Here is a 26963-nt window from a genome sequence, read left to right on the forward strand (position 1 = left end):
TTCTAGTCCTATGTGCTTCAGTTTCTTTGGATGTCAAATATCCTAATCCACTGTGATCTAGTTTCTTTAGGTCTCAAATTTCCTACCCGTATGAGTTGAGTTTTTTTTTTTTTTTTGGGGGGAGGGGGTGTTCAATTTCCTATTCTTCTGTGCTGAGGTTTCTTTGTGGGTCAAATTTTCCATTCACCTGCTGTATTTTTTGGTGTCAAATTCTTCATGTTGTTGGTTGGCTGATAGCTGGAAATTTAAGATTAAAATGGCCTTATGCTGGCACAAGATCTTATCTAAAGGTAAGTGGAATAGGAACTGAGAGGTATAAGAAATTGCCAACCACAACTAAATCATTTTTAGGGAATAAAAACTGAATTGCCATTGTCAGCCTAATTGATATCTGAAACAGAAAATTTTGTCGAAGGAAGTTTGAAGCTTGCACTTCATTAATATTCCAAAACATATTTCTAAGAAAATTGGAGAAGAGAAGTAAACTTAGTTTCGAATCACCGAAAGCGTTTAATGGTTTAATATTTTCTCTCCATCTCAGGTCAGCATCTCCGCTGAACATGGTTCTTCTCTGCTGTTGCCAAAAGTAAGGGTCGAGTATTTTGTAATAAAAAGTTTACGTGTTAAAGAGAGAGAGAGAGAGAGAGAGAGAGAGAGAGAGAGAGAGAGAGAGAGATCAAAAAAAGAGAGAAATAGTGGGTCCTGTTTTTTAAAACTTTGTAAAAAAATGAAAAACTTTGCAAATGAACTGAGATACTTATTATACTCTCTTTACTTTTTCATAAATAGAAGCTTCTGAATATTGTTGCTTACCTTTACTTCATATACCAACAGAGTTCCCAGCTAGATCGCTTACGCCTCATTTTGTTCCAGAAGATAAGTATAGGTGCCTGTAACTGCAGAAGAAAATGCGCACACAAACCTGTGAAAGAAAATCTAGGTAAGTCCTTGAGAGTTTTTTAATAATGCCAATTTTTTGCTGTGTCGCCTTAGGAGGGACAATTTTAATTATTTGTTAAATGTTTTCATCCACATTCATTTAATGAAAACAATACCATCTTGCATTTTGTGAAAGTAGGTAGTACTAAATGCTTTTAGCACTTCCTTCTCCCTATTACTTTCAGTTCATTCCCTCTGGTCTCTTTTGCCTTACTGTCCTGATTCTTCAGCTTTTTGGTCCTGTTAATATAATAATAATAATAATAATAATAATAATAATAATAATAATAATAATAATAATAATAATAATAATAATAATAATAATAATAATAACCGTCCAAGTGCAGATAATGCACCGTAAAAGAAGAGACCTTAAACCGTATTGCAAGCAGATGCCCACCACTAGCGCAGAACCGGTATAAAATGAGACATGATGCAGTGGCAAAAGACCATCTTCATTGTAAAAAAAAAAAAAAAAAAATCAGATAGAACAGCAACAGGAGCCGCGAGCACCAGCCTGAGGGAGCTGTAGAAAACGAGCAGGCGCAAGTGCTCTCGGGCTACAGTATCAGCACACAGGATGATACAAGCTCATCCACCAGACCTGGTTTGACAGACAAAACTAAAAAGAAACATCATTCTTAGATGTCGCAGTACTGCAGGATTTTCCAGTAGGGGTGGTGGTCATAATCACCGCAGCACTAGGCACAATACCCAAATCCCCGAAGAAAAACTCTGGTAAACCTGAACCCCAAGCAGTTCCAGGAATCATGTAGAAGACCAAGCTACTAAAAGCAGAATGTGTAATAAAAAAAAAAAAAAGTTATGAACTGACTGCTTAAATTGTCCATTAAAATTTAGGTCAGTTATTAAGGAAATTTATGTCCGTCCAAAGGCTGCGTCTTGAAGAAAGCAATATCCAAAGAGGAAGTGACTGCTGTTGTATTAAAAATATTGGACATACTTACATTTGCTACATCATTCAGGAAAGTTTCATAACAGCTCAGAGTATACATCGTGATCTGAGGATTATGCAGTTTGCCATATTTATTATTCTCTTTCATTTTTCTGTAACAATCTCTTTCTCCGCCTTTCTGATTGTGTCCCTCTTTTCCACTTCTCTCGCTTAAAGAAAATTATTACTTGCCATATGAAAGTCAAGAGATGATAAGTTTCTATACCTTCAAAAGCACCCAGTTCTTGATTTCACTTAACAGGTTCAAGTACAACGACGCAAGAGCCAGAAAGATTTTCAACTGTGGGTTCTCCGGTAACAAATTCAGAAGAATCTTCAGCTGCACATTTACTGAATGTTTCCTCATCCATCAGCGAAGTGTCAGGATCAACATTAGATGTACTCAAAGGTTCGTCAGTATCAAAGATGAAGACTGATATCTCAGTGACAAATCAATTTCCAGTCTCATCAGATGGGCATTCGCCACCTCCAATTTCAACTGAAACTGCAACCTCTGATCTGTCTACATATTTGCCAGTAACAGTACCATCAACTCACTTATCATATTCAGAACCAACAGCAAATGAGTCATTCACAGGACCACCATCAGTGGATATGACATCAACAAGACCAACATCAACAGTTACAACATTGACAGATCCTCTGGCAACTGTTATAACATTAATAGGATCACCAGGATCATCGACATCTTCAGAGCTACCAACAGATAAGACTTTAACAGGTCCACCATCAAGAAATGTAACATTAACAGGACCAGCAGCAACAAATACAACTTTAATAGGGCCACAAGCAACGGGTGTATCATTAACACAGCCGGTTACATCTTCAGGATCATCAATCTATATGACATTAACAGGAATGTTGGCAAATCTGTCTTCAACTGCACCATCAAATGGTGGATCACCAGGTGGATCATTGGGAAATCTATCCCCAACTGCACCATCAATGATTACATCCTCAGCAGAATCATCAGTGAATCTTCCATCAACAACACCATCAACTCTCATATCTTTTTCAGGACCGTCAATAAATGAAATATCTACAGGACCACCACCAACAGATGTGTCATTAACAGGGTCTCCATCGGTGAATATGACATTGACAGGGCTACCATTGTCTTCTTCAGGACCACCAACACAGGGTATATTAACAAAACCATTAGTATCTTCAGGATCATCAGCACATGTAACATTTGCAGGATTGACAACAAATCTGTCATTACTAGTTCCATCAACTCATTTGTTATCTTCAGGAGCATCAGCAGACATAACACCAACAGGACTTTCAGCAGATATGTCATCACCTTCCTCATCAAGTGGTCAGTCTTCAAAAGGAACACTGGGAAATCTACCATCAGCAACATCAACTGCAATGCCATCAACAGAACCATCAGGATATCTCCTTTCAACATTGCCATCAACTCTCATGTCACCCTTAAAACCATCAGTGGGTGAGAATTTAACAGGACCACTATCAACAGATGTGACATTAACAGGACCAACATCAGCAGTAACTCCATCAATAAATATAACATTGACAGGGGCACCATCAATGGCGATAACGTTAACAAGACCATCAGCAACAGATACAACAAATGTATCTACCACAGGGTCTCCATCGGTGAATATGACACTGACAGGGCTACCAACAACTGACGTAACATTAACAGGACCATTGTCTTCTTCAAGACCGCCTGTGGATATGATATTAACAGGAACACCAACATCAGCGGATATAAAACCAACAGGACTACCAGCAAACACGTCATTATCGTCCCCATCAAGTGGTCAATCTTCAACAGGAACATTGGGAAATCTACCATCAGCAACATCAACTGCAATGCCATCAACAGAACCATCAGGATATCTCCTTTCAACATTGCCATCAACTCTTATGTCATCCTTAAAATCATCAGTGGGTGAGAATTTAACAGGACCACTATCAACAGATGTGACATTAACAGGACCAACATCATTAGTAACTCCGTCAATAAATATAACATTGACAGGGTCACCACCAACGGCAATAACAGGAACATCGGCATCTTCAGAACTGTCAATGAATTTAACCTTAACACCACCAACACCAATGGATGTGACCTTAACGAAACAGTCAGCAACAGATACAACAAAATCAGGCTTGGCAGCAACAAATGTATCTTCCACAGGGTCAATGGCATCCTCAAGATCATCAATAGATATGACATTATCTCCATCTCATACATCTACTTCAGGACTATCAGTGAATACAATACAGACAGGACCATTGGCAAATCTATCATCAACTGAGCCAACAAATGGTTGGTCATCAACAGAAACAATGGGAAATCTGTCTTCAACTGCATCATCAGCAGAATCATTAGGCAATCCCCCATCAGTAGTGTCATCAACTGATATTTCATCAACACTGCAATTAGATTACTTGTCATCAACCTTTCCATCAACAACTCAACCAGCAACATCCACCTCTGGCTTACAAGGTTTGAGGTCATTGAGGGTGTTGGCCAAAGAAATCATGGACAATTCAACTTCTGAGCTTTCAGGTATGGTATCAGACGCTGAAGACTCTTTGACAAAACGTAGTGAGAACACCACTTGGAAACAAATGACTGACACAGCTCCTCAGATCAATGTGACATTCATTTTGAAATTTAAAATCCTGATAGAAAGATGGATGATTGACATCCAGCGTTTGACCTATGAAGATATCTATATGATCCAAAGTATGACTGAGAGAATACGTGTCCTAAGGGTTGAAATACAAGCTGGATCTTTAATTATATATGATAAAAGTATATCCTCGGTGAAATCTACCATAAAAGTTACAGCCCTTTTTCTAGGTTATTTATCAAGAGCAATTGAGGAGGAAAATAGACAAATGACTCTGAGTGCCTCATACACAACGGTTACACAAATAAATGTAGTAATAGGATACATTGCAGATAACTTAACTTCTCTGGAGCACATAGTTTCACAACAATCGTCTTTTGATAGTAATAGTAACCTTTCCATAACTGTTATATTCAAAGTTATGCATATAATTCAGCTAATAAAGGCATCAGGATCAGGGGCAATGACACAAGAGATGTTATGGACGCTGGAAGCATATTCACGTGAACTAATGAAACTCTTTGAACAAGTAAACAGTGGACTAACTTTGAGCTATGAAAGTGTAAAATACATAGAAGATGTGCTTATCTTAGTCCAGTCATCACGAGCAGTCATTGATTCTTCAATAATGAAAATCACAAGTAAAATAAATGCACACAACAGGATATTGTTATACAAAGAGCTTGTATCTGCAACTAAAGTTATAGAAGAAAGCATAGCAAGCATAAATGCTGCTCAAGAAACTGCAAAAGAAAGTTCAACTTATACAGAGTATGTTATTCCTGAAAACTTCACCAATGTTTTCATGTTACTTCAATCATCCCTTGAAGTCCTGTCTGAAGAGCACATTACAGTTCTCAAATCTTTTGAAATAGTTGCCATGGAAATTATTGAAATGTATAAAACTTCCAAAGTTGACATAGTAGCTTTTGACTCTTTTAAAATCTACAACAGAGAACTTATGCAAAGAGCATCAGTCTCATTTGAAGAGTTATCAACTAGGAGCTCCTTTTTCATGGCGGCTGAAATTACTTACAGTGTCAGGTATTATATTACATATATCATTCAGATAAGCCAAGAAATTCAAAATAAGACATTAAGTGCTAGTTCGACTCAAAATGTAGATCAAATTTCAGTGATCAAATCTTTCCTGTCATCGCTTGTTATGGAATCCTTGACAGAAACTCACGTTGTACAGCTGAAAACGTATTCTGTTTATTTACGTTCAGTTTACCAATCCCTAGACTCCAATATCGTTGCCATCAGTGGAATTCAAGAGCTACTAGAGGTAGCACACAATTCCTCTTGGATGATAGAAGAGAGGGTAGTTATTATGTCTAAAATAGAAGACCAACTGATTACCGTTGAAAGACTTGAGGCTACCATAACAATTATGACAATTTTAGAAAGGGAAATTTTTACCTTGACAACAAGGATTTCAGATTCAAGCTACCAAGACCAAAGCCAAATATCAAACACTGCAGAAATTGAAGTCGTCATTTACCAGCTTTTGGAGCTCCTGGTTAAATTTTCAAGTAAATATTACATGATAACCGAAGATGATGTGATCAGAATTCAGATGTACCGCACCAAGTTTATCACACTTTCCAGGAGCATTCATTCATTTATGGAAATCAAAGGCCTCAGAAAATTAACCACGTTAATTCAAACAACTAAAACAGTTATAATTGACGAGAGGAAATCCCTTGTCAATTCATTCAAGGCCAAGGAATCACTGGACATTTTGATATACATGCATTCCTTCCTTATCAAGCTCAAATCCTACGTCTTACAATTAACGGATTCACATACTTCCAGCTCGACAGTAGCATATTTGATGGTCGTGGAAATGAAAAAACAGTTAGCTTTCTGGAACCAAGGGGTCCAGTACATTCAGAGGTCTGCTGTTGATGAGATGCTAGGAATCTTTGGTACTTTCCAAACTCTAGCGTTACCTGGTTCTCACATGTCAGGTATCAATGATTTATTTTCCTTGATAGCTTCTGTGGAAGTTAGCATAGAGGAAGCAAAACACTCTGCACTTTTGGCTGATCAAAATAACCAGATAATCTTTACTCAGCAAAGTGCCTTTAACCTCATATTAGAATCCATGGATTCATTACAGCAGCTATCTGAGCTCAATAAATTAGCAAGTGGCGAAAGCATAACCCGTACTGAAGTATCATATCTTATGATTATCATAAGAATGATTGTCAGGAAGACAAGTGCAATAACACTCGAAGATATTTCTGAATTCCAACAAGCACTGTCGGTTCTGAATCAGTTCATAATTGCTTTTGAAAAGGGACAGGTCGCTGGAAAAATATCCGGATTAACAGAGAGCTTGAATGAAATTGTAAATGCTAAGACGTCGTTTGAGAAGAGAATGGTGACAGTAACGATCAGTAAAGTGAAAGTATTGTCGGCGATACTCTTAATTATTAATAATACCATGTCGCTTTTGGAGAGTGTAACAATTAACGAAAGTGCAGTAAATGAGACGGATTATGAGATAGTAAAATCTGAAGCTATTGATGATTTTTTCAAATTCCTCTTAAAAATACAGCTCCAAGGAAGTTCAGTTACTGAAGAAGATCTGCAATATTTAATGTTGATAAAGTTGCAGATACAAAATATGGTGTCATCTGCCAGTGAATACAGTATTTTTAGTGGTTATAGTGTCTCTATTACAACAGTGGTAGTAACAGTCAAAGAAGTAATGTATTCCATAACCGAAACTATATACAAGGAGGAAGCATTAGCCAAAGAGAATGAAAAACTTAATTCAGTGACAAATATCTTTAATATCTTAAATGACATTGTAATGACACTAGAAATAATCTCAAAAATGGAAATAGGAACCTGTGCTAGTAACGTAACTGTAGATTTCGAGATGTTCTCATCAATAATTAACAACATTTCAGGGGATATATCGTCTTTCACAGATTCCGGCGGTCTGGTGCATATACTGGAGACATTATACACAATTCAGGAATGTAAAGTAAAACTAGAGGGAACAGATGAACTTTTATCATCAGCAAGGTCGACACTGGTAATAGTGGAAAGTTATACAGAAGAACTCAAAGCAGATATGGCTATTTCACTCAGTATACAGCAGTTAGGTGATGTTTCACGGGCAGCAAATGACATTGTAGTAAACCTTGGACATTTCATTGATGAGATAAACCCGGAGATCTTACTTGGTGAAAGTAATACTGAAATCGAAGAGACAATACATTGGCTGGATTCTCTGAGCCTCAATGTTGATTTGATCACTGGTGATGTACTCTCAGAAATCAGCGCTCGATTTGCCCACATTACATCCATTATAATTGCGTCAGAACACAAGGGTACAGGTATTGGTAACTTGTTAGCCTTAAGAAAGGCCATAATGAGGCTTGCAGAAATGTCTGATATCCGTAGAAGAGAGCAAATGGACCGTCACATTGTAATAAGACAGATTAGTGAGGTTCAAAATAGAATATATTTGCTGACGAGCATAAAAGAAATTTTACTGATTAAAATTACAGTGATTACTTCCACTAAGATTATAACAACAGTGCCCAATTCAGAGGTAATTTCAAATGTCAGCTTGATTATAAACAGGATTCTCAAACAGTCTGTTTTTGATGTGAGTGAAACAGAACTCAACATAAGTATCAGTGCATTGCAAAACCTAAATGTAAATGCAGGAGAAGAGATTCCTGGAATTTTTTCCTTACAGTCTATGGTTGAGAGATCTGTTTACACTGCCCAATCAGAAGCCCAATTTTTGATATCTACTCGGGAAGCAAGAAAATCTCTTGACATCTTATTATCATCAACAAAATTATTGTCTGATACTGAAAACCAGTTGCTGGCAATGGTGAATTATTATCGAAGTGAAAGTTTTGATGGTGGAATAAGTTCTTCATTTGTATTTAGTGACCTCTTTTTTCTCTTGGGGAAACTAAGCAGAAATGAGGAACTATCCTATTCTTTCATCAAAATGTTTGAAATTCTCTTAGGAAACCTGAAATCTTTCAATCTTCAGGTGAAGATTGATATGAAGATTATACTAGAAGCTCTAGAGCTTACCAGATCTGCAATCTACACCATTGGCCAAACCCTGAATTATGAGAGACAAGTCTCTGAGAACAGGATGAGAACTGTGCTTTTAGAGAGATCAAGTTCTGTATTATCACAGACTCAAGAGGTATTGTGGTTCCTATATAATGGTCATTCCACAAATGGAGAGCAATTTGAGGATAAAGATATTAACCAGCTCTTTACTCTCCTTACGGAAATGTCAAAATCCAGTGACATTAGTGAAGGAATGATTAGTTCTCTTGAAGAAATGAGAAATAGAGTAAGCAGCATGAATTCATCTGTTTACGTTGGTAAACACATCAATGGCATAAATGAAGCGATCCAGAGAGCAGGGTTCTTGGAAATCAGCATCAAGGAAAAAATGTCATCCTCAAGAAAATCAGTTGAACTTCTGGCTAAGAAAACTATGACAACTAAAATCATCAAGATTTTTGAGCAATTTAGCAGCACCATAACATTGTTCATTTCTTCTGCTGACATACGAGGTACTGAGAGAGAAGTTCCAGAAGTGTCTGATTTACTGGAAGTAATAAAAAACATAGATATGAACGATATTTCAGTGGATCAAATAACAACTCTTGAAGAGAAAGTAAAATCTTTTCGGAACATTACTGTAGAAGCAAATACAAGGATCGCAGGATTAACCGAACTAAAATCTATAGTTCTTTCCAAAACTGAAGGTACGAAGCAAAGCACTGAAGTCTTTTCTGCCATTAATGAAATATCAGAGTACCGTAACTCCCTGATGATGCTATCTTCAACATTTTCAAATTTGGGTGACGAGTTATACAATATTACAACAAGTGACTTAGACAGCACCAATGAAACTGGATTAGTATCAGACCTTGTGAGGTTCACTGAAGTCAATATTTCAGGTTCCATTGCAGATAACGTGAAAATTCTGGAAGATGTGACTGAGAAACTGAGATTCACTAAGAGAAAACTCATAATTAGCTCTAAGTCATATGTAAAGATAATTGAAAACATAAAGAGATCTAGAGGGGAAATCAGTCTTAAATTAACGACTTTTACATTCAGGTATCAAAGGCGGTTACAATTTACACTTTTTACAGAAATGTGGAGTGTACTGAGTTTTGTTTCAAAAATAACAATAAAAATTACTTCAGGTACTTTGATAAGTACTGAAGTAAACAATGAAACTCGAGAGATTATCTATAAAATCATTACAATGCTAAAACGTTTCAAGGCTAATGTTGTTGACCTGAAGGAAGAAGATCTCACCTATTTTAGGGAGAATGTCCAGTTATTCACTGTACTTCTTAACAAAGGAATTGTTGTAGAGGAGCTCTCGCAAATTGCAGATTTGAGTGCAACAGTTCTGCAGTCATACACAAGAGAGATCGAGACGATTAAAACAGAGGCAAGAAGAGATCAAGTTATAAAGATGCAATCCATGCAACAGTCAGCTCTAACTTATACTCTGTCAGTACTGAAAGAAATCTCTCGAAAAACAGTGTCCTCCATGACGTCATACGAAGAAATCAAATCCCTTGAAATAGAAAGAATACTGTACACCTTATCCCTAATTAAGGAAGGACTTATTCAAGAAAAGGACGTTACATTGCTTCATGGCTACACGGAAAGCTTGGCCTCCTTAATGACTACTTTTACGTTGTCTGTGAGAGTTATTGATCTTCAAGAAACTATTTCATTGGCAAGCAAAATCGAAGAGTCAGTGCGGAAAGCCTTCATTATAGGATCTTTCGACAGCTCATATTCTGAAAGAGTTTATGAATTAAAGCTGTATAAGTCAATGTTAATAGAAACTTCAGATGTACTTGGATCATTAGCCAAGACTGAGGGGGATGGAAGTGGAGGAAATTTCTCCCATGTAGTCTTCGCGGAGATATTTTCATCCATTGAAAGATTAGAAACGGAGTATTCGAGAGAGACTGTATCTATCCTGAGTAGCCAAATAGAAGTCTTAAAAGCAGTGACGGTTAATATAACAAAAAACACAAGGGTTTATGGATTGCATAAGCTCCATAGAAAAACAACATCTGCCACTGTATCTTTAGAATTGAGTATTTCCCGTTCATACACGCTTGAATATGTTTCCATACAAATTTCCAATCTTGAAACTGGAATAGAACTGCTCACAGAAATAGAGTTAATAACTAAAAGGCTCTCTGCAAGATACGAACTGGCTTCCTTTACCTCCTCTCTTTATTTGAGGGTAATCAATGATACCATATATTTCTTACAGTCAGTTGAAACATATACCTTAAATGAAATTGTAGTTCTAAGGGAATACATAGGATCGCTGAACACATTAGAAAAAGGGACTGCAAATGAAAGAATCGAAGGGCTTGATATTTTAACAAGGTACGTTAATATTCGTAAAACATCATTCACGAAAATACTTGCTCAGAAAACACAAGTGTTGAGGTCAGAGAAACAGTATTTGTATACAAGTGCAGCAAGTGGCACAGTACGAAAGGCGTATGGTAAATTAAGTGGTCTTAGAATTCATAACACGAATGACGATATAGAGGAAGTTGAGGAAGTAACCAGGTTTAGCTTGTTCTTAGGTTCTATTAATATTTTATCGGTATCAGCCATTGAAATATCAGAACTTAACACTCGCATGGACAGCTTCTTTACCGCAGTATTTAACACTAAGGTGCAAAATATGGCCTATTTATCCATAATCATTGAGCAACTTACTTATTTTATGTATGTTGCAGATATACAGTTGCGAGCACAAGAGAACTATGAAAGTGAAAGAAGAATATTTATCAATCTTAACGAAAATCACGCCGCCATAAGAGCAACGTCTTCTATCTTATATTCCATAAAGCAAAGAATTTCAGTGCAAACTGTTACATATTATGAAGAAAACTTTCTCATTACAGAGCTGTATAACTTCCTCATTTCATTCATTTATGACTTCCAACAAATCCCGAACGATTTCAGCCTGAGGCTTAGCAGTTTCAATTTCTCAAGTGTGGTGGTTTCTCAGGGAGCAGGTATTGTCTACCTAACGGAAGTTATTAATTTAATGGATCAGTTTCTCTTTGTTGAGGAGCAGTCATACAGGAGCATTAAATTCCATGAATCCATAGCTGCAGGAAAGGAACTACAGAATTCTGTATCATTACTTGTCAAAACACTTGAGCTATTCATTTGCATGGCTGATCCAGAAGTGAAGGAAGGAAATCTTCCAACTACTCCATTTTCTAATTCCAGCTTTACAACAATACCAGCTAACTCATCTTCCTCCATACTTAGCATAGATGTGCCACCCACTAATGCCCAAAGTTCAACTGAAATGGGTTCTACATCAGATGAAGAAAACAATGAAACTGATAGTGAAGGGCTATTAAAAATGTTTCAGGAAATTATGGCTAGTATTGCTAAAATGTCAGTAAACTCACATGGCTTTGCACATGAGTCTTATGATGCTGCAAATCTAATAAGAAGATTCGTGGAAACTGACTTGAGCTTGTTTTTTTCAAAATCCAGATGCCATTACACAGAAACAGAGTTATCACAGTTGAACCAATACTCAGTGCAAATAACTGCGTCTATTAATGAAATGGAATTGAATTACCAAATTGAAATGAGGTCTGCAATGATTGAGGAAACATCAAATACCTTAAGGTCTATCGAGAAGAGCATCTCAAAAATATCTGCGTTGCAGAGAGGACCCGTTACCATTCACTCTACTATCTCGGAATTAAAGGAGACTCTTCTCAGCCTCACAGGTGTTCATGTCATTACTAGAATGGAGATAAACACCCTTACAATGTACTCTTATCAGCTAAGTGCAGCAACTGCGTCATCTAATAATATCACACTAGATTCAACCGAGATTAGTGCCCTTATCAGTTACTCGCTGAGATTTGTGGAATTCTCATATACCTCTCTTGCCTCTCTTGTAAGTGCATCGAAGGTAATCAACTCAGTGCCGGAGGAAAATGCAGACCTTTCATATTTTACCGCTTTTTCTTCCAGTTCAGAGTCAGTGAAAGCTCAAAATTCATACACTAGTGAAGAAAGATCTGTCATAAGGGAAATCAGTCAAGTTTCCCAGCATACTTATATTCAAAAGGAATTCCTTGGCCTTCTAACTTTTGCCTTGGAATCTTTAACTATACAACAGAACTCAGGTGATGCTGTAACTTCAACGTCTGGAATTTTGAGTGCATCTACCAGCAGCACAAATGTTAATGAGGCACAGAATGAACAAGATAGTGGAGAAAGTGAATTGAGTTTTCTCCTCTCACAAATGTCAGTGGTCTTAAGGGTCACAATTACCAGCGTAGACAACATTCATTTTAGTTCTCTTACTACTTTTGCATCATACATCAATAAAATTAAATCAGTCACCGTTTCAGAAAAGTTATTAGATTTAGAAGAAATACAAAGTGTGCTCAACCTGATAACTTCAGCTGTTGCGACTTTAGGTTCGCATAATGAGTCAATATATCTGTATACTTTAGAGTCCCAGGGTTTTGTGAATCTGCAGGAGTCATCTTATTTAATAGATAAATTTAAGGAATTTTTTGCCAGATTTGATTATGATACTGCAAACAACACAGGACTTGGAGAATTAGATTTAAGTATCCTCTATCACTCTGAATCTATAACAAAGTTTATAATGCATTATAGTTTAAGGAGCTCTTCCAGTATCAGTGAAGAAACTTTGTATGGCTTTAGGGAAAGCCTTAGATTTATTGAAAGTCATGGAAGTTTTAGGGGATTTCATATATCTTATATACAAATATGGAAAAGCTTTCTGTTAAAACCTACTGTCACACACTATTATGACTTCACATACATGGCAAGTAAGTCATATCTTGTTAGATCAGAGACACAGAAGGAATTGTACCTGACCAAAAGAGCCTATGCTGTTGTCGTTAAATATTTAATTGTAATTCGGGACTTTTCAAGATCATTCAATGGAACTTCTCAGTTTGTGTCTCATTCAAGAATTCGACTGTTGAAAATTATCTCAGATTCTCTTCAAATTTCGAAGCAATGGAGTGAGGGAAAAATTAAGAAGTACCAGATCATCACTTATGAAAAGTATTTAGCTGAACTTTCACAGCTGCTAATTTTGCTCCGGGGAACTGAAATTACAGAAATCGCTACTTTGGAAAGAAGCTTGAGCATCGTCCAGCAAAGAATGGAAGTAACTTTAGAAACTGTCGACAGGGAAACTACGGAAGACCAGTTCGATGCTCAAGTAGATGGACAACTTGAATTGTTCTCTCAAATTAATTCTTACCTCAGAGGGACAACATTTGTTACTACTATGAATAGCTCAGAAATTCTACATGACTCAAGTAGAGAGGTCAGTTACCTTCTTCAGTTGCTCAACAGTGCTTCTGGGAACATCATGACCATTGACTCAGGACACATGTTCTCAACCTTTGCCTCTTTGGTGTTTTCACTGAAAAACAATACCTCATTTTACTATACCATTGAGTTTAAGGAGTTAAGTCAAATGATTCAAGATGCAGTTGAATTTGTGAAAGCCACTCGCCAGGCAAGTATATTTGAGAGAGCCAAGACAACTGTATCAAGGCTGATTAGTGCTATACCGTTCTCATATAGAATTCAAGTGCAAAATAATAGAAAATCGATATACGTAGAAGATATTGCAAGTATACGAGAGGAAGTCAACGTATTCAAAAGGAATCTCTTCTCAGTGTCGAGAACTACTATTAGAAAACTCTCTAGGCAGGAATATACTTTAAAAGAAGCTATTAGAATTTATGGTGCAGACATTACTTACGTCTTTAGTATTGATGACAAATTATCCCAAATACAATTATTAGCAAAAAAATATGAAATGCAAGCAATGATGCGCTATAGGTACAACAGGGCCATTATGACTTATGTGGAAGCTTCTAAAGACATTATGGATGCAGAGAAATCTATTCGACAGATATTGGCTTCCAATAAACAACAACTTGGATCAGAAAATATGATAAATGATATTGTACAAGGAGGATTTTACTTCTTTGTCAACAAAACTCTTGATTTTATTCATCTTCCTAAAAATCTAGATGTTATAATAAAGGATTTCAGTTTTGGCTCACTAGAGATTACAGGCAGCTATAATATATTGTACCTAAATAGTATTCACAGCATTCTTAAACGTATTATAGCTGCACATGATCACTATGCATTGGTTTTAAGATACATGACAAGTGAAACCAGGATACTTAAGGTAAGGGAATTAATAAATGTTATTTTCGAGAAGATAAAAAAGGTTCCCAGAGACTATACTTCCCAAGATGGTGGTGCAGTAGACCTAGATCTAAACTTATCTAGCATCACCTCAAATATAACTACAATCACCACCACTGATTATGGAACAAGTTCATCTAGCACCGCCTCAAATATGACCTCAACTTCTGAGAGCAGTAATAGCATTACAGATAATGCAGGTTTTGGGGACTCACTTTTAGGAGTTGATGATATTTTATCAAAGATTTTAAACATAACTGATTCATTTGTCATGAATGGATTCAACCTTGAAGATTCTTATATATATGAACTTGAATACTATAGCAAAGTAGTTTCTTCCCGTTCATTTACTGTGTTGCAAGGAATCAGTGACCTCTCCAATGTAACAAAGAAACTCTCTGAAGTTTCTTTATATTTAAGCATAGCCATAGATGTATTTGAATCCGCTACTCAGGTTTCCAAATCACATAATACTCTAAATGATGTGGTGGAGATGTCAGATATGCTTAAAGTAACTATTGAGGAAATGCCAGGCAATCGAGGAACTGCAAAAATGGCTACTCTAATGAATTCTATTGAGCAGTGTTATAAGACTTTTATCAAAGGCTTCGCTTTTATATCTCAAGAAGAAGTGAATTCCTGTTTAAGACTGGTGTTTGAACTTACATCTTTGAGTGTCACCGAAGGCGAGGTCATCATTGATTCATCAGGCCTTTATTCTCTTGTATTAGAAACCAAGACCAGACTGGTGGAAGCAAATGGATTCTTCTCTGTCCATTCTTTCCATTATCGGCAAGAAATATTCAAAATGGGATACAGTTTGGATCAGGGAGATATGGCCTATTTTTGGGAAATCAGCTCAGCTTCCCAGTTATCATACATGTTCTATGAAATTGAAACTATACTACTCAAAATTGTTCAAAGATTGGGTGAATTCGGAGTTGGTAAGCCAGGTAATGTTAGCAGCAACACAGATGCTATACTACGGGATATTACAACAACCTTAAAAGCCACAGAAAACGATGCAAACAGTCTTCAGTTTAGAACACTCTTTGAATTATCTAGTCTATTAACTGCTTTACAATCTGTCATTGTAGGTGGTGATTTATTCAATGCAATGTACATAAAAGGCATTACTGAATTTATTCAGACTAGAATGGGACTATTCAGTGTTGTAAGCGAAGCAGTTGGAAGTTATGGTAGAACATGTACAAAGATGTTAATACTGCAAGAAGCAATAAGTGTAGTTAGAGATGCTACTGCAAAGACTTGGAAATGGATCTATTGTGAGACAAACTGTGGTACATCAGCTGTTACTGCCTCAAAACAAATCCTGCTAACAGCTAGTTCGAAACCCGTTTCTGATAATAACACTCTTTCAGCAACAACCCCGCTTAGTACTTCGACTGACATGCAAATGACTTCCAGTTCTGGAAACACAAGCAGTCAAACGCATTCATCAATGACAATTCCAACTAGTGTTTATTCGACTAACATTCAGACGACTTCCAATTCTGGAAGCAAAAGTAATCAAACGTATTCATCAACACTAAACATCCAAATGAGTTTCAGTCATGGAAATGTGAATAATAAGACTGATACACCGCAGACAACAACTACTAGTGCTACAACATTGAACACTACCCATATGACAGATACATTTACTGTTGGTACCCAGACACACAAAACTACCGTATACAGTACGGGAACACCATTATCAAACAACAACAGTATGTTATTTAATGCCAGTTCATTTCAAGACTTATTTGAGTCAGCTTCTGATGTTCTCATGTTTTGGACTTATGATAGTTCGTCCGTTAATTTTGAATCATTAATTAAATTCAAGAGTTTTATGAAAATTCTCGACGACTCTTGTCACACTGTTCAAGGCTTCCATATGTGGGATCAGATGTTAATATCATCAAATTTAACTTTAGTGTCCTTACTAGAAAACGTGTACCTCACAAAAACGCTAGAAAAAGCTAGAGGTGAGGAAGCATTGTTTAGATACTCAAATGTTTTAGAGACAATTAATTCCTATTTAGCCATTTTTAGGAATACCAGTGAATCATCAGATATAAACACAAATAATGATTACAATCAAGATTCAAATTCACCTGCAGACAATACAGATAGTGTCACAAAGTCCGAGCAGGAAATTCTAGGAAATGCTATGGAAGGAATCCCTTCTGATAATAACACTGAATATCACATATCCATGGAAATTAACGAAAATGTGGAACACCTAATATCTTTGTCACTACAAGTTTTGGAAAGATGGTCGGAAAATTTTAAAATCAAGAAAAATGATATTAAAGAACTAAAATCTCATAGCCTGGAACTTGCTAGTCTTCTCTCTGCTGGAGGACACCTAATAAATAGCAGTGGAAGTCTCCACCGAAGCTTGGTGGACATCAAGAACTATGCAATAATGGTAATGGAAGAACTGGAGTTTTTCATGAAAGAGTCTTCCACAGAAAGATCACACGTTCTTGACTATAACTTTTTCTTGCAATCAAAGGAACTCCTTTATTTTTCGATATCATTAATAAGAATTCTGAAGGACAATAAAATGAATGTATCTGAAGAAGGCACTCCAGCTTATAACAGTTTAACTGAAAACAATACTGCATCAGTTTCCTCTGCTCGCCTTCTAGAAACCAATTCATCATCGAACTCTCCTGCAAATGTTAATTTTACAGATAGCTCTCTGGTAAGCGCTTCATCATCGTTCTTCTCTATTAGCACCAGTTCTGAAGATAGCTTGCAAAAAAGCAGCCCCATATCACCATTTACTGCTAATGACAGTTCTACAACTGGCTTTCTCGACAATGACTCGACATCATTCTCTCCTACTACACAATCTGCGAGTTCCATTGACCATGGAACTGACGACACTCAAGCAGAGTGTAAAAGACTGTTATGCAGTGCTAAGAGATTATTAAGCTCTCTCCGGCTACTTCGTGCTTTACATGCGAAAAACCCGACTACTACTGATAACTTACAGATATCATCAGCTACAAGGAACCAATCTCTAATAAATTATATTACTTCAACACCAGGCAGTGAAATGAGTAACGTAACGGTGAGTGATATAAGTCACGGTACTATTAGTTCACTACCCTCACCATCTACAGACATTCAGTTTGGAACCAGTGAGGTGACACCGTCTGCTTTAGGGGAATCTAGCAGTGTAACCAGTAGCAATGAAAGCAAGACCAGATCTACACATACATCATTGTCTACGAGAGGTCAATTAGAAAACGAGACAGGATCCAGCAAGACGATGCCATTTACCTCAAGCGACAATAATAGTACAACAGAGGATAGTGGAAATGATGATAACACTAGAACAAGCACGATGATCTCATCAACATCAGGTGGAAGTGGATCAACAATTGACATTGGCAACTCTGCCTCGGCTACTACATTTGAATTTAATGATGATACGGTGGCTCAAAGACCAGTTTTATTCATGGATGCATACCATCAAGAAAAATTTATTTACGGTGAAACAAGGTCTTCGATTTATGCATTTATCAGGGCATTAAGAAAGATTGACAGCGAAAAAGCTACTATTTTTGATGAAGTTCTAAATTTACTTGAAGAGGCTGAAAAGCTCATCAGTGATCAGTTGTACGATATGGAGAATCAGAATGTTACTGTGACCGCTGATGTTTCTAGATACTTTCAGATATGATGCGACCCTTGAGCAAAAGAGAAATGATGAGTTGATTTGACTGTATTTACCTTGCGTAAGAATTTTATTCAGTGATCCACTCTAGATATGATAACCTACTTGTACAATATTTGTAAAATTTCATATTAGGGTTTAGTTACCTGATTATGGTTGGAACTGTATGTTGTAATTATTGCAAGTTGTAAATGTCAAAACTCTTTTGGAAGATTAAAGATAGAATCTCATTTTCTGTACATCTCCCATAAAGGGAAAAAGAGTTAGAAACTTACTACACATTCTTGGCATAATGTTATTGGTACATTTGTTAGGAAAAAAGCAACATAAATAAGAATGAAACCTTCTGAAATTAAATGTTCTTTTAGGACTACTACCAGAGCTCGATGAAATGAATTGATATAACGCAACATTAAATTATCTCTATGACTGCTGTTGTTACTCATTGTCCTCTTTAACCAATAAAATGAAATTGAAGCAATCAGAACTATTTCATGTAATCCCTAAACAGATAGATGGTATGAAATTTAGTACCACAGTTGTTATTATGTATGATTCGTTCGATATGCAATAGCATCTTTTTTCCAAAGAGAATACGACTCCTCCAAGTCCACATAAAAACAATTACAATCATCACCAAACAAAGCTTAGTCTTTAATACAGAGGTCCAGCAAACTTAAGGAATTCTCTTATTAGTTGTGCTGACGAAATTTTAGTTTTCAAAGAAGAAGAGTCACAACATCCCAATACAACTGTTGCTATGTTGTGAAAAGATCACTCATGATGTCATTCCTGCGTTCTTAAGATCACATATATATATATATATATATATATATATATATATATATATATATATATATATATATATATATATATATATATATATATATATATATATATTATACACATGTATACATATATATATATATATATATATATATATATATATATATATATATATATATATATATATATATATATGTATATATATATATATATATATATATATATATATATATATATATATATATATATATATATATATATATATATATATATATATATATATAGACGTATCCTATAATGGAAATAAAGGAGATACAAAGGAGGAAGGAAAGAAATACGGGTCGTTCCTTTATCGTATGTCCTTCGTTTTCATTGTCGTATGCACCGACAAATTCTGTCTTGCTTCGTGACTGAGAAGAATACAACTAAAAATATCAAAACACCACAGCAGGTAGCTGTATCGTTTGGTGTAGTAGGCTACTTATTTTCGATATTCAGGCATTGCAGAATTGAAATGTTCTCAAGCAACTTATCTTTTTATGCTTACGCGCTTGTCTTTTGTTCCCCCTCTTATTGAATTTGATAGGAAATGGGTTTGACAATAATAAATGGTTAATATCCTAAATTATTTTGGAAGATATTATGGTACAGTAACTTTTATCGTTAACGAGTGATCATCAGCGTCCTAAGAAATGTAGATTTTGAGATAAAATCTCAGTATTATAGTTCACGGGAATGCTTATGAGCAACATTCTAAATCGATTTATTAGTTTTCTAAAAAGAAAACTATTATGCAGGCTTTGTCTGTCCGTCTGCACTTTTTTCTGTCCGCACCGCTTTTTCTGGCCGCCCTCAGATTTTAAAAACTAGTGAGGCTAGAGGGCTGCAAATTTGTATGTTGATCATCCACCCTCCAATCATCAAACATATCAAATTCCAGCCCTCTAGCCTCAGTAGTTTTGATTTTATTTGAGGTTAAACTTAGCTATAATCATGCGTCTGGCAACAATATAAGCCAGGCCTCCACCGGGCCGTGGTTAAGTTTCATGGGCCGCGGTTCATACGATGTACAGAAAACTCGGTTGCGCCGAAGAAACTAAGGCGCATTTCTTACTGTTTTCTTCTCGCCTCACCACAGTCCAAATCCTAAGATATACGTGAATGTAAGAAATTCTTCGAACAAAAATTAACTGATTCGTTAGCTATTTCACAACACTTATTCCACAAGCACGTTTTCCTTTGACTATACGAACTCCTTCGAACAAGAAGAAACTGATTAGCGTGCTCTTTCAAAACTCTTATTTCACAATTTCGCGTCCTTCTTGTCCAAGAACACTCCAGGGAAGCTGAAGGGCCAATTATATAGCTGAAAATACCAGCTGATCATCGCCATGACGAAAGCCCCCAAACATATTAACATTTATACAATGTTTCGAAAGGAGATAGGAAGGGATAAGGGGGCTGTCTGTCCCTGGGTACAAGGAAATAACGAAATTTCGACACTGCTCGTTATCAGATCGTTCGCACGAAATGCTCTATAAAACGACGCTGAATTATTATCCAGAAACTCAGGACTTGACTTCGATTCCACTTTTAGCTCCTCTGTCCAATTAGGAAGAACTTGTTTTACGTTTAGTACCTGCTGTCGGGAAGTTCTTTCTACGGAGGCATATTTTAGAAATTACGTAGGTCAAAAAAAGAAAAATGAGTAGTGAGGTCTTTTAGAAATTATGCTGAACAAGAGAAAAATTACTGAAAGAAAGAGGCCCTTATTTATAAAAGTTGCCAAACTAAAAGGAAAAATCATTACGTAACCTTTTTGTAAGACGTGATGATTACAAAACTTTGTACCTTGTTTAAGCAGTAACCCTTAAAGAACTGAAATCAGAAATTTACTATCGAGATTATACGACAAAAAATAATATGTAAGAGGGGTCGCTTTTTTAAAACAAGGGCTAAAAATGAAAGCCATAGAGAAAACACACTGAAGAGGAGTGAAAATGCAAATATCCTCGGTTAAACAAAGAATAATCATTAAAGAAATCACAAACAATAATTCAAAAGGAATAAAGGAACTTCTACCAAGAAAATAGACTAGGGAAATAAAATAAGATAACGGAAGATTATTGTTAAAATAATTTTTTACTGAAAAATAAAATAATAAAAGATTATTGAGTTAAAATCAGTTTTTGCTCAAAAATAAAAGAACTTCTAGTAATAAAATATCGAAAGGAAAAACAAAGCATACGGAAGAGTGCCGAGTTAAAAATTATTTTAGACATTGAACTCTTTAAAAGAAGCAAACATAAATTCATTACAGTAGAAAGTACACGAATTCCAAGACAACTAGCGGAAAAAAACCCAGTTTTTGGAAAAGAACATTCACAGAAGAATCGATATAAATATGTTATCATGAAAATAACACGAATGGAAAACAGAGAGAACAACAAACTAAGAAAAAGGAGAAATAAATAAAGGAAAGATGAAGCATTTGATGCCGAGAGATTTTGCTTCATTTTACAGTTTCAATGGAAACTTGATATATATATATATATATATATATATGTATATATATATATATATATATATACATATCTTTCTATCTATATATATATATATATATATATTATATATATATACATATATATATATATATATATATATATTATATTTTTATACATATATACATATATATATATATATATATATTCGTGTGTCTATCGTTACGCTACTGATGCAATAAAAACACACGAGAATCACCGAGTCAATAAACAATAACAACACAGCAAAAAATAAGATTTATGGTTGGAGGATCAGCAAATTCATAGTTCTATTGATAAAACTGATAAACTGCCGTCCTTGATTCTTGGATTATCTTATTGTTTAAAGCATTCCACACTACTACTACTACTACTACTACTACTACTACTACTACTACTACTACTACTACTACTACTACTATTGAGAAACACTCAAAGGCACTGTACAGTATCATGATCACATTGATATCATGTTCACGCTGGTATGGATATTTTTTTTCTAGATCTTCTGATAGCCATATATGAAGTTTATTTCGCTTAGACAACCAGTGCTCGAAAAATAATGATATGAATACGCGCTAAATTATCCTGATTGTGACCGATATTACTATTCGACCTATCGTATGGTGTTATTATTAATATTGTTTTTATTATTATCATTGCTAAGAAATTCACAATCTCGTTAAAAACAATGTGTAATAAAAATCCACAATTATATAGTAAATTATATCACTATGTAAAGTATATATTTTCCATAGTAATAAAGTTTACTATATTATTATTATTATTATTATTATTATTATTATTATTATTATTATTATTATTATTATTATTATTATTATTATTATTATTAATTTCGTTCTTCCTCTTTCTGATTGATTTATTTTTCTACCTTGACCTAGTTTTCTAAGGTCACGGGTCAATTTATAAGACAAAGCTTGAAAGTATTTTCCTTTAAACACCAGAACTGCTAGAGTTGCAGGTGTCTCGTCTTTATGATTTGAAACTGGCGAAGTCAAAGATTTATTTATTGAAAGTGTATATTTACAAGTAAATTCTAATTAACATTATTATTCACATGGTTATTCTCTTTATTGTTACTATTATTCTAACGAGAGAGAGAGAGAGAGAGAGAGAGAGAGAGAGAGAGAGAGAGAGAGAGAGAGAGAGAGAGAGAGGTGAAAACAATTTGAATTTTAGTCAAGGTGTATTTTTACGGGTAAATTCTAATTAATATTATTATTGAAAAAAATTATTTTTCTATAACTTTATCTAATATTATTCCAGAGAGAGAGAGAGAGAGAGAGAGATGATGAAAATAATTTGAATTTTAGTCAAGATTAATTTTTACGGGTAAATTTTAATTAATATTATTATTGAAAAATTATTCTCTTTGTTATAACTATTCCAACAAGAGAGAGAGAGAGAGAGAGAGAGAGAGAGGTAAGAAAAACAATTTGAATTTTAGTCAAGGTGTATTTTTACCGGTAAATTTAATTAATATTATTATTGAAAATTATTCTCTTTGTTATAACTATTATTCCAACAAGAGAGAGAAGAGAGAGAGAGAGAGAGAGAGAGAGGTGGAAACAATTTGAATTTTAGTCAAGGTGTATTTTCACCGGTAAATTCTCATTAATATTATTATTGAAAAAATAATTTTTTTTGGCTATAACTATTAACCAAGAGAGAGAGAGAGAGAGAGAGAGAGAGGAGTGAAAACAATATATTTTATGAAGAGCAAGCGTGTTTGTATGAGTCATTCATCCCAGCAGAACCCTCTCACGAAATAGCATCAGACACCCAGGCAACGCCAGCAAAGGCTCCTGCCACACAGGTGTCTCGGGAAAGAGGAAGTTCGGAAGTCAGGTACAGGTGTCCCGTTGGAGGGATGTCCGGGACAATGGGGGGGAAGGAGAAGGAGGAGGAGGGGATAGGAGTAAAATAGGACGGGGTGAGGGTGGAAGAGCGGTGTTGTCGGTTCGTTAACGAGACTAATCCACGTAGACTGACAAGCTTTGACGAGCAGACGTCAATTTGCGTGGCCTCTTTAGCCGCCATGTGCAGACGAGAAATGCTTCGCAACACTCTTACCATTTCTTCAATTTATTCGAGGGATGAGGTCCGTAAATCACTCTGTCCTCACAGTCGTTCGCTTCGTTTCGTCGACACCAGAGAAGACAGGAAGATTTCGTCACGGAATTGATATAATTTTGTCTCAACTGACTGGTTCATCTCAAAGATTCTTGTAGAAATGTCAATCCATGGCGGGGAGGGGGGGTTTGACTGCTTGTCTAAAGCAATTCACGTCGTATTTTACTCATTTGTTTATATTTTTATTTATTAATTTATCTTTTTTTTCTTATAACCGATCTTTTCTTTCTGTATTACGTATATATAATTATCTTCAGTAATTTCTTTCCGATGATCACGATGTTCAAATCAGTGGTCCTTGACAGCTTGTTCCATATGAATAGCGGTTTATGTTCTGAATAATAATAATAATAATAATAATAATAATAATAATAATAATAATAATAATAATAATAATAATAATAATGTGTCAAAAAACCAATATTAGAGCTTTTAGTAACTGGAAGTCTTATCCAAAATGCACAATAAAAGAAAATACATATACTGAGGCGTAGTGAAGGCACCGTAATTTTGTTTTTCATTTGGGAAAAATCTATGATTAGAGTAAAGGAAAATGATAAAGTTTATTTATTGGCTCTGTAAAATAATTCCAGTCTTATGCGTGTACACAAATACACAAACACACGTACACATATATGTATATAATATATATATATATATATATACACACATATATATATATATATATATATATATATATATATATATATATATATATATATATATATATAGATGTGTATATATATATATATATATATATATATATATACATATATATATATATATATATATATATCACTAAGCCCCACGTTGGAAGGCGAGTGAAACCGAGACTTTGAACAAGTACTGTCGTAGTTTATTCTACATTTCCAAATTCACACTGAATACAAAAGAAGTTGACAGAGATTTATTTACAAAAACAGAAGGTGGGGCGGGGTTACAGTTTGTTAATCTGGGCAGCATGTTCTTTAAACAAAAAAGACAGGGACAAAGGATCAAGGGGTAATCCAGGATGGAGATTAACATTCCTGGTAGTAGTAGCTTCAATGAACACAGTCTTTAGCAGATTTCTTTTTTGATGGTCGTTGACCTTGTAGATAACCGTTGACTTATCCCAGTTCATAGTATGGCCTGTCTTAAGCCAATGATCCACAATGCCATTATTTGATAAGCCTCTTGAAATGGTACATTTGCATTGGGAGCCTCTTACTTCAAACAATATTGTATACAGTATTCCTAGCAAAGCGTGTAATAAGATTTATATTGGTCAAACATTAAGAAGACTAAAAGTAAGAAGCTCCCAAAGCAAATACACCATTTCAAGAGCCTTATCAAATAATGGCATTGTGGCTCATTGGCTTAAGACAGGCAATACGATGAACTGGGATAAGTCAACAGTTATCTACAAGGTCAACGGCCATCGGAAAAGAAATCTGCTAAAGACTGTGTTCACTGAAGCTACTTCCACCAGAACCATCTCACCGGATTACCCTCGATCCTTTGCCCTTGTCTTTTGTTTAAAGAACATGCCCAGATTAACAAACTGTAACCCTGCCCCCACTCCTTCTGTTTTTGTATATCGTCTCTGTCAACTTTTTTTGTATTTGTATTCAGTGTGAATTTGAAAATGTAGAATAAAGTACAAAAGAGCTTGTTCAAAGTCACTGTTTTCACTCACCTTCCGATGTGGACTTAGAGATATTCTCAAGCACGCGTTCCTTTGTGTTGCATTGAAGATATATATATATATATATATATATATATATATATATATATATATATATATATATATATATATATATATATATATATATATATATATATATATATATATATGTTTTTTCACAAAATCATCATTTGTCATGATTTATCCCACTTGATTTTTGCAAATATAAGTTTAATTAAATATTCATTCCTGAGATGCAGTAACATGCATTTCAAAAGAAATACAAGTTGTTTTGTGCTTCTAAACCAAGTATATTCCCATAAAGTTTCCCAGGCCGAGTTAAGCCAATGCAAGTGTCTACGAGAACATGATTTACAATCATAGCCAGTCGTTACTGATCTGACCTGACCCCAGTAAGTCACCCCTTAGATGACATGTTTAGCAGTCACTTGCAAGTAGCACGCCCCAACTGAGAGTTCCTTCTATTGTTACTATTCTTCTCAATTCCCCAGTCACACATACCCCTTCACATTTCGCTGTTTCCCTTTGCCTTCCCAAACACCTGCGCTGCCATCAAGGGTCACTTTCTTGTCCTGACCCACACCTACATCTCCACTTGCTAACACCTGTATCCCTACCTACAAATCCCTAGACTCTCCATCTCATTGTCACCCCACTGATACCTCTTTTCTCGAACCTTTATCTGGCCACCATACAATGACCTTTCTAGGTACCTGGCCAGATTAGCGACATGCCTTACAAAGAGGACAATGGGAGACCCATTGAGACAAGGCCATCAGAAGTGTCAAAATACAACCGGCACCGCCTGCGGTATAAATACTGGCCCCGACGACCCCTTCTTGGCTAGTCTCTAACAAAAAGAAGTCCACACCACTAGAATACCTATGCTAGTTTCTCCGTTGGGTGTCTCCCAGCTTGTATAGACTCAACCTACCCATCTCCTGAAGACACGCCACTAGCCTGCCCCATGCTAGCCTCTTCTACAATGCCACTCGACACTGCTGCCCTATTGGCACTCCACGCATCCACTCTTACTATCTAGTCTGCTCTCCCGACTTCACGCCTCTGGACTTGTCCGGCTAGCCGCCTCCTACCAACATCACCCCTGCTACAACATCCCCCTGTCCTGAAGTTACCGAGAGACTACGCCTGAAACCTTACCTGAAGCAGTGCCCACACCATTACATACTGCTGCACGCTGATCTCCTATTAGCCTGCCATTGCCCTTATTCTCCATTGAACTTTCCTCTGTTGGGAACCCTGAGTG

General features: G+C 35.7%; 1 protein-coding gene across 1 annotated transcript in view; it reads left to right on the plus strand.

The window, feature by feature from the left end:
- Positions 1–256: 256 nt before the first annotated feature.
- Positions 257–26963, plus strand: part of LOC136841916 (mucin-3B-like) — a 52395-nt gene continuing 25688 nt past the window's right edge. Inside the window, exons 1-6 of the mRNA XM_067109336.1 lie at positions 257–290; positions 2157–9460; positions 9821–18461; positions 22205–22337; positions 23649–23835; positions 26780–26963. The exon at positions 26780–26963 is cut by the window's right edge and continues 72 nt beyond it. Coding sequence (XP_066965437.1) covers positions 257–290; positions 2157–9460; positions 9821–18461; positions 22205–22337; positions 23649–23835; positions 26780–26963 — 16483 coding nt within the window. The remainder of the gene's footprint in view (positions 291–2156; positions 9461–9820; positions 18462–22204; positions 22338–23648; positions 23836–26779) is intronic.

The sequence above is a fragment of the Macrobrachium rosenbergii genome, chromosome 9 (genome assembly GCF_040412425.1).
Source record: "Macrobrachium rosenbergii isolate ZJJX-2024 chromosome 9, ASM4041242v1, whole genome shotgun sequence".
Lineage (NCBI taxonomy): Eukaryota > Metazoa > Arthropoda > Malacostraca > Decapoda > Palaemonidae > Macrobrachium > Macrobrachium rosenbergii.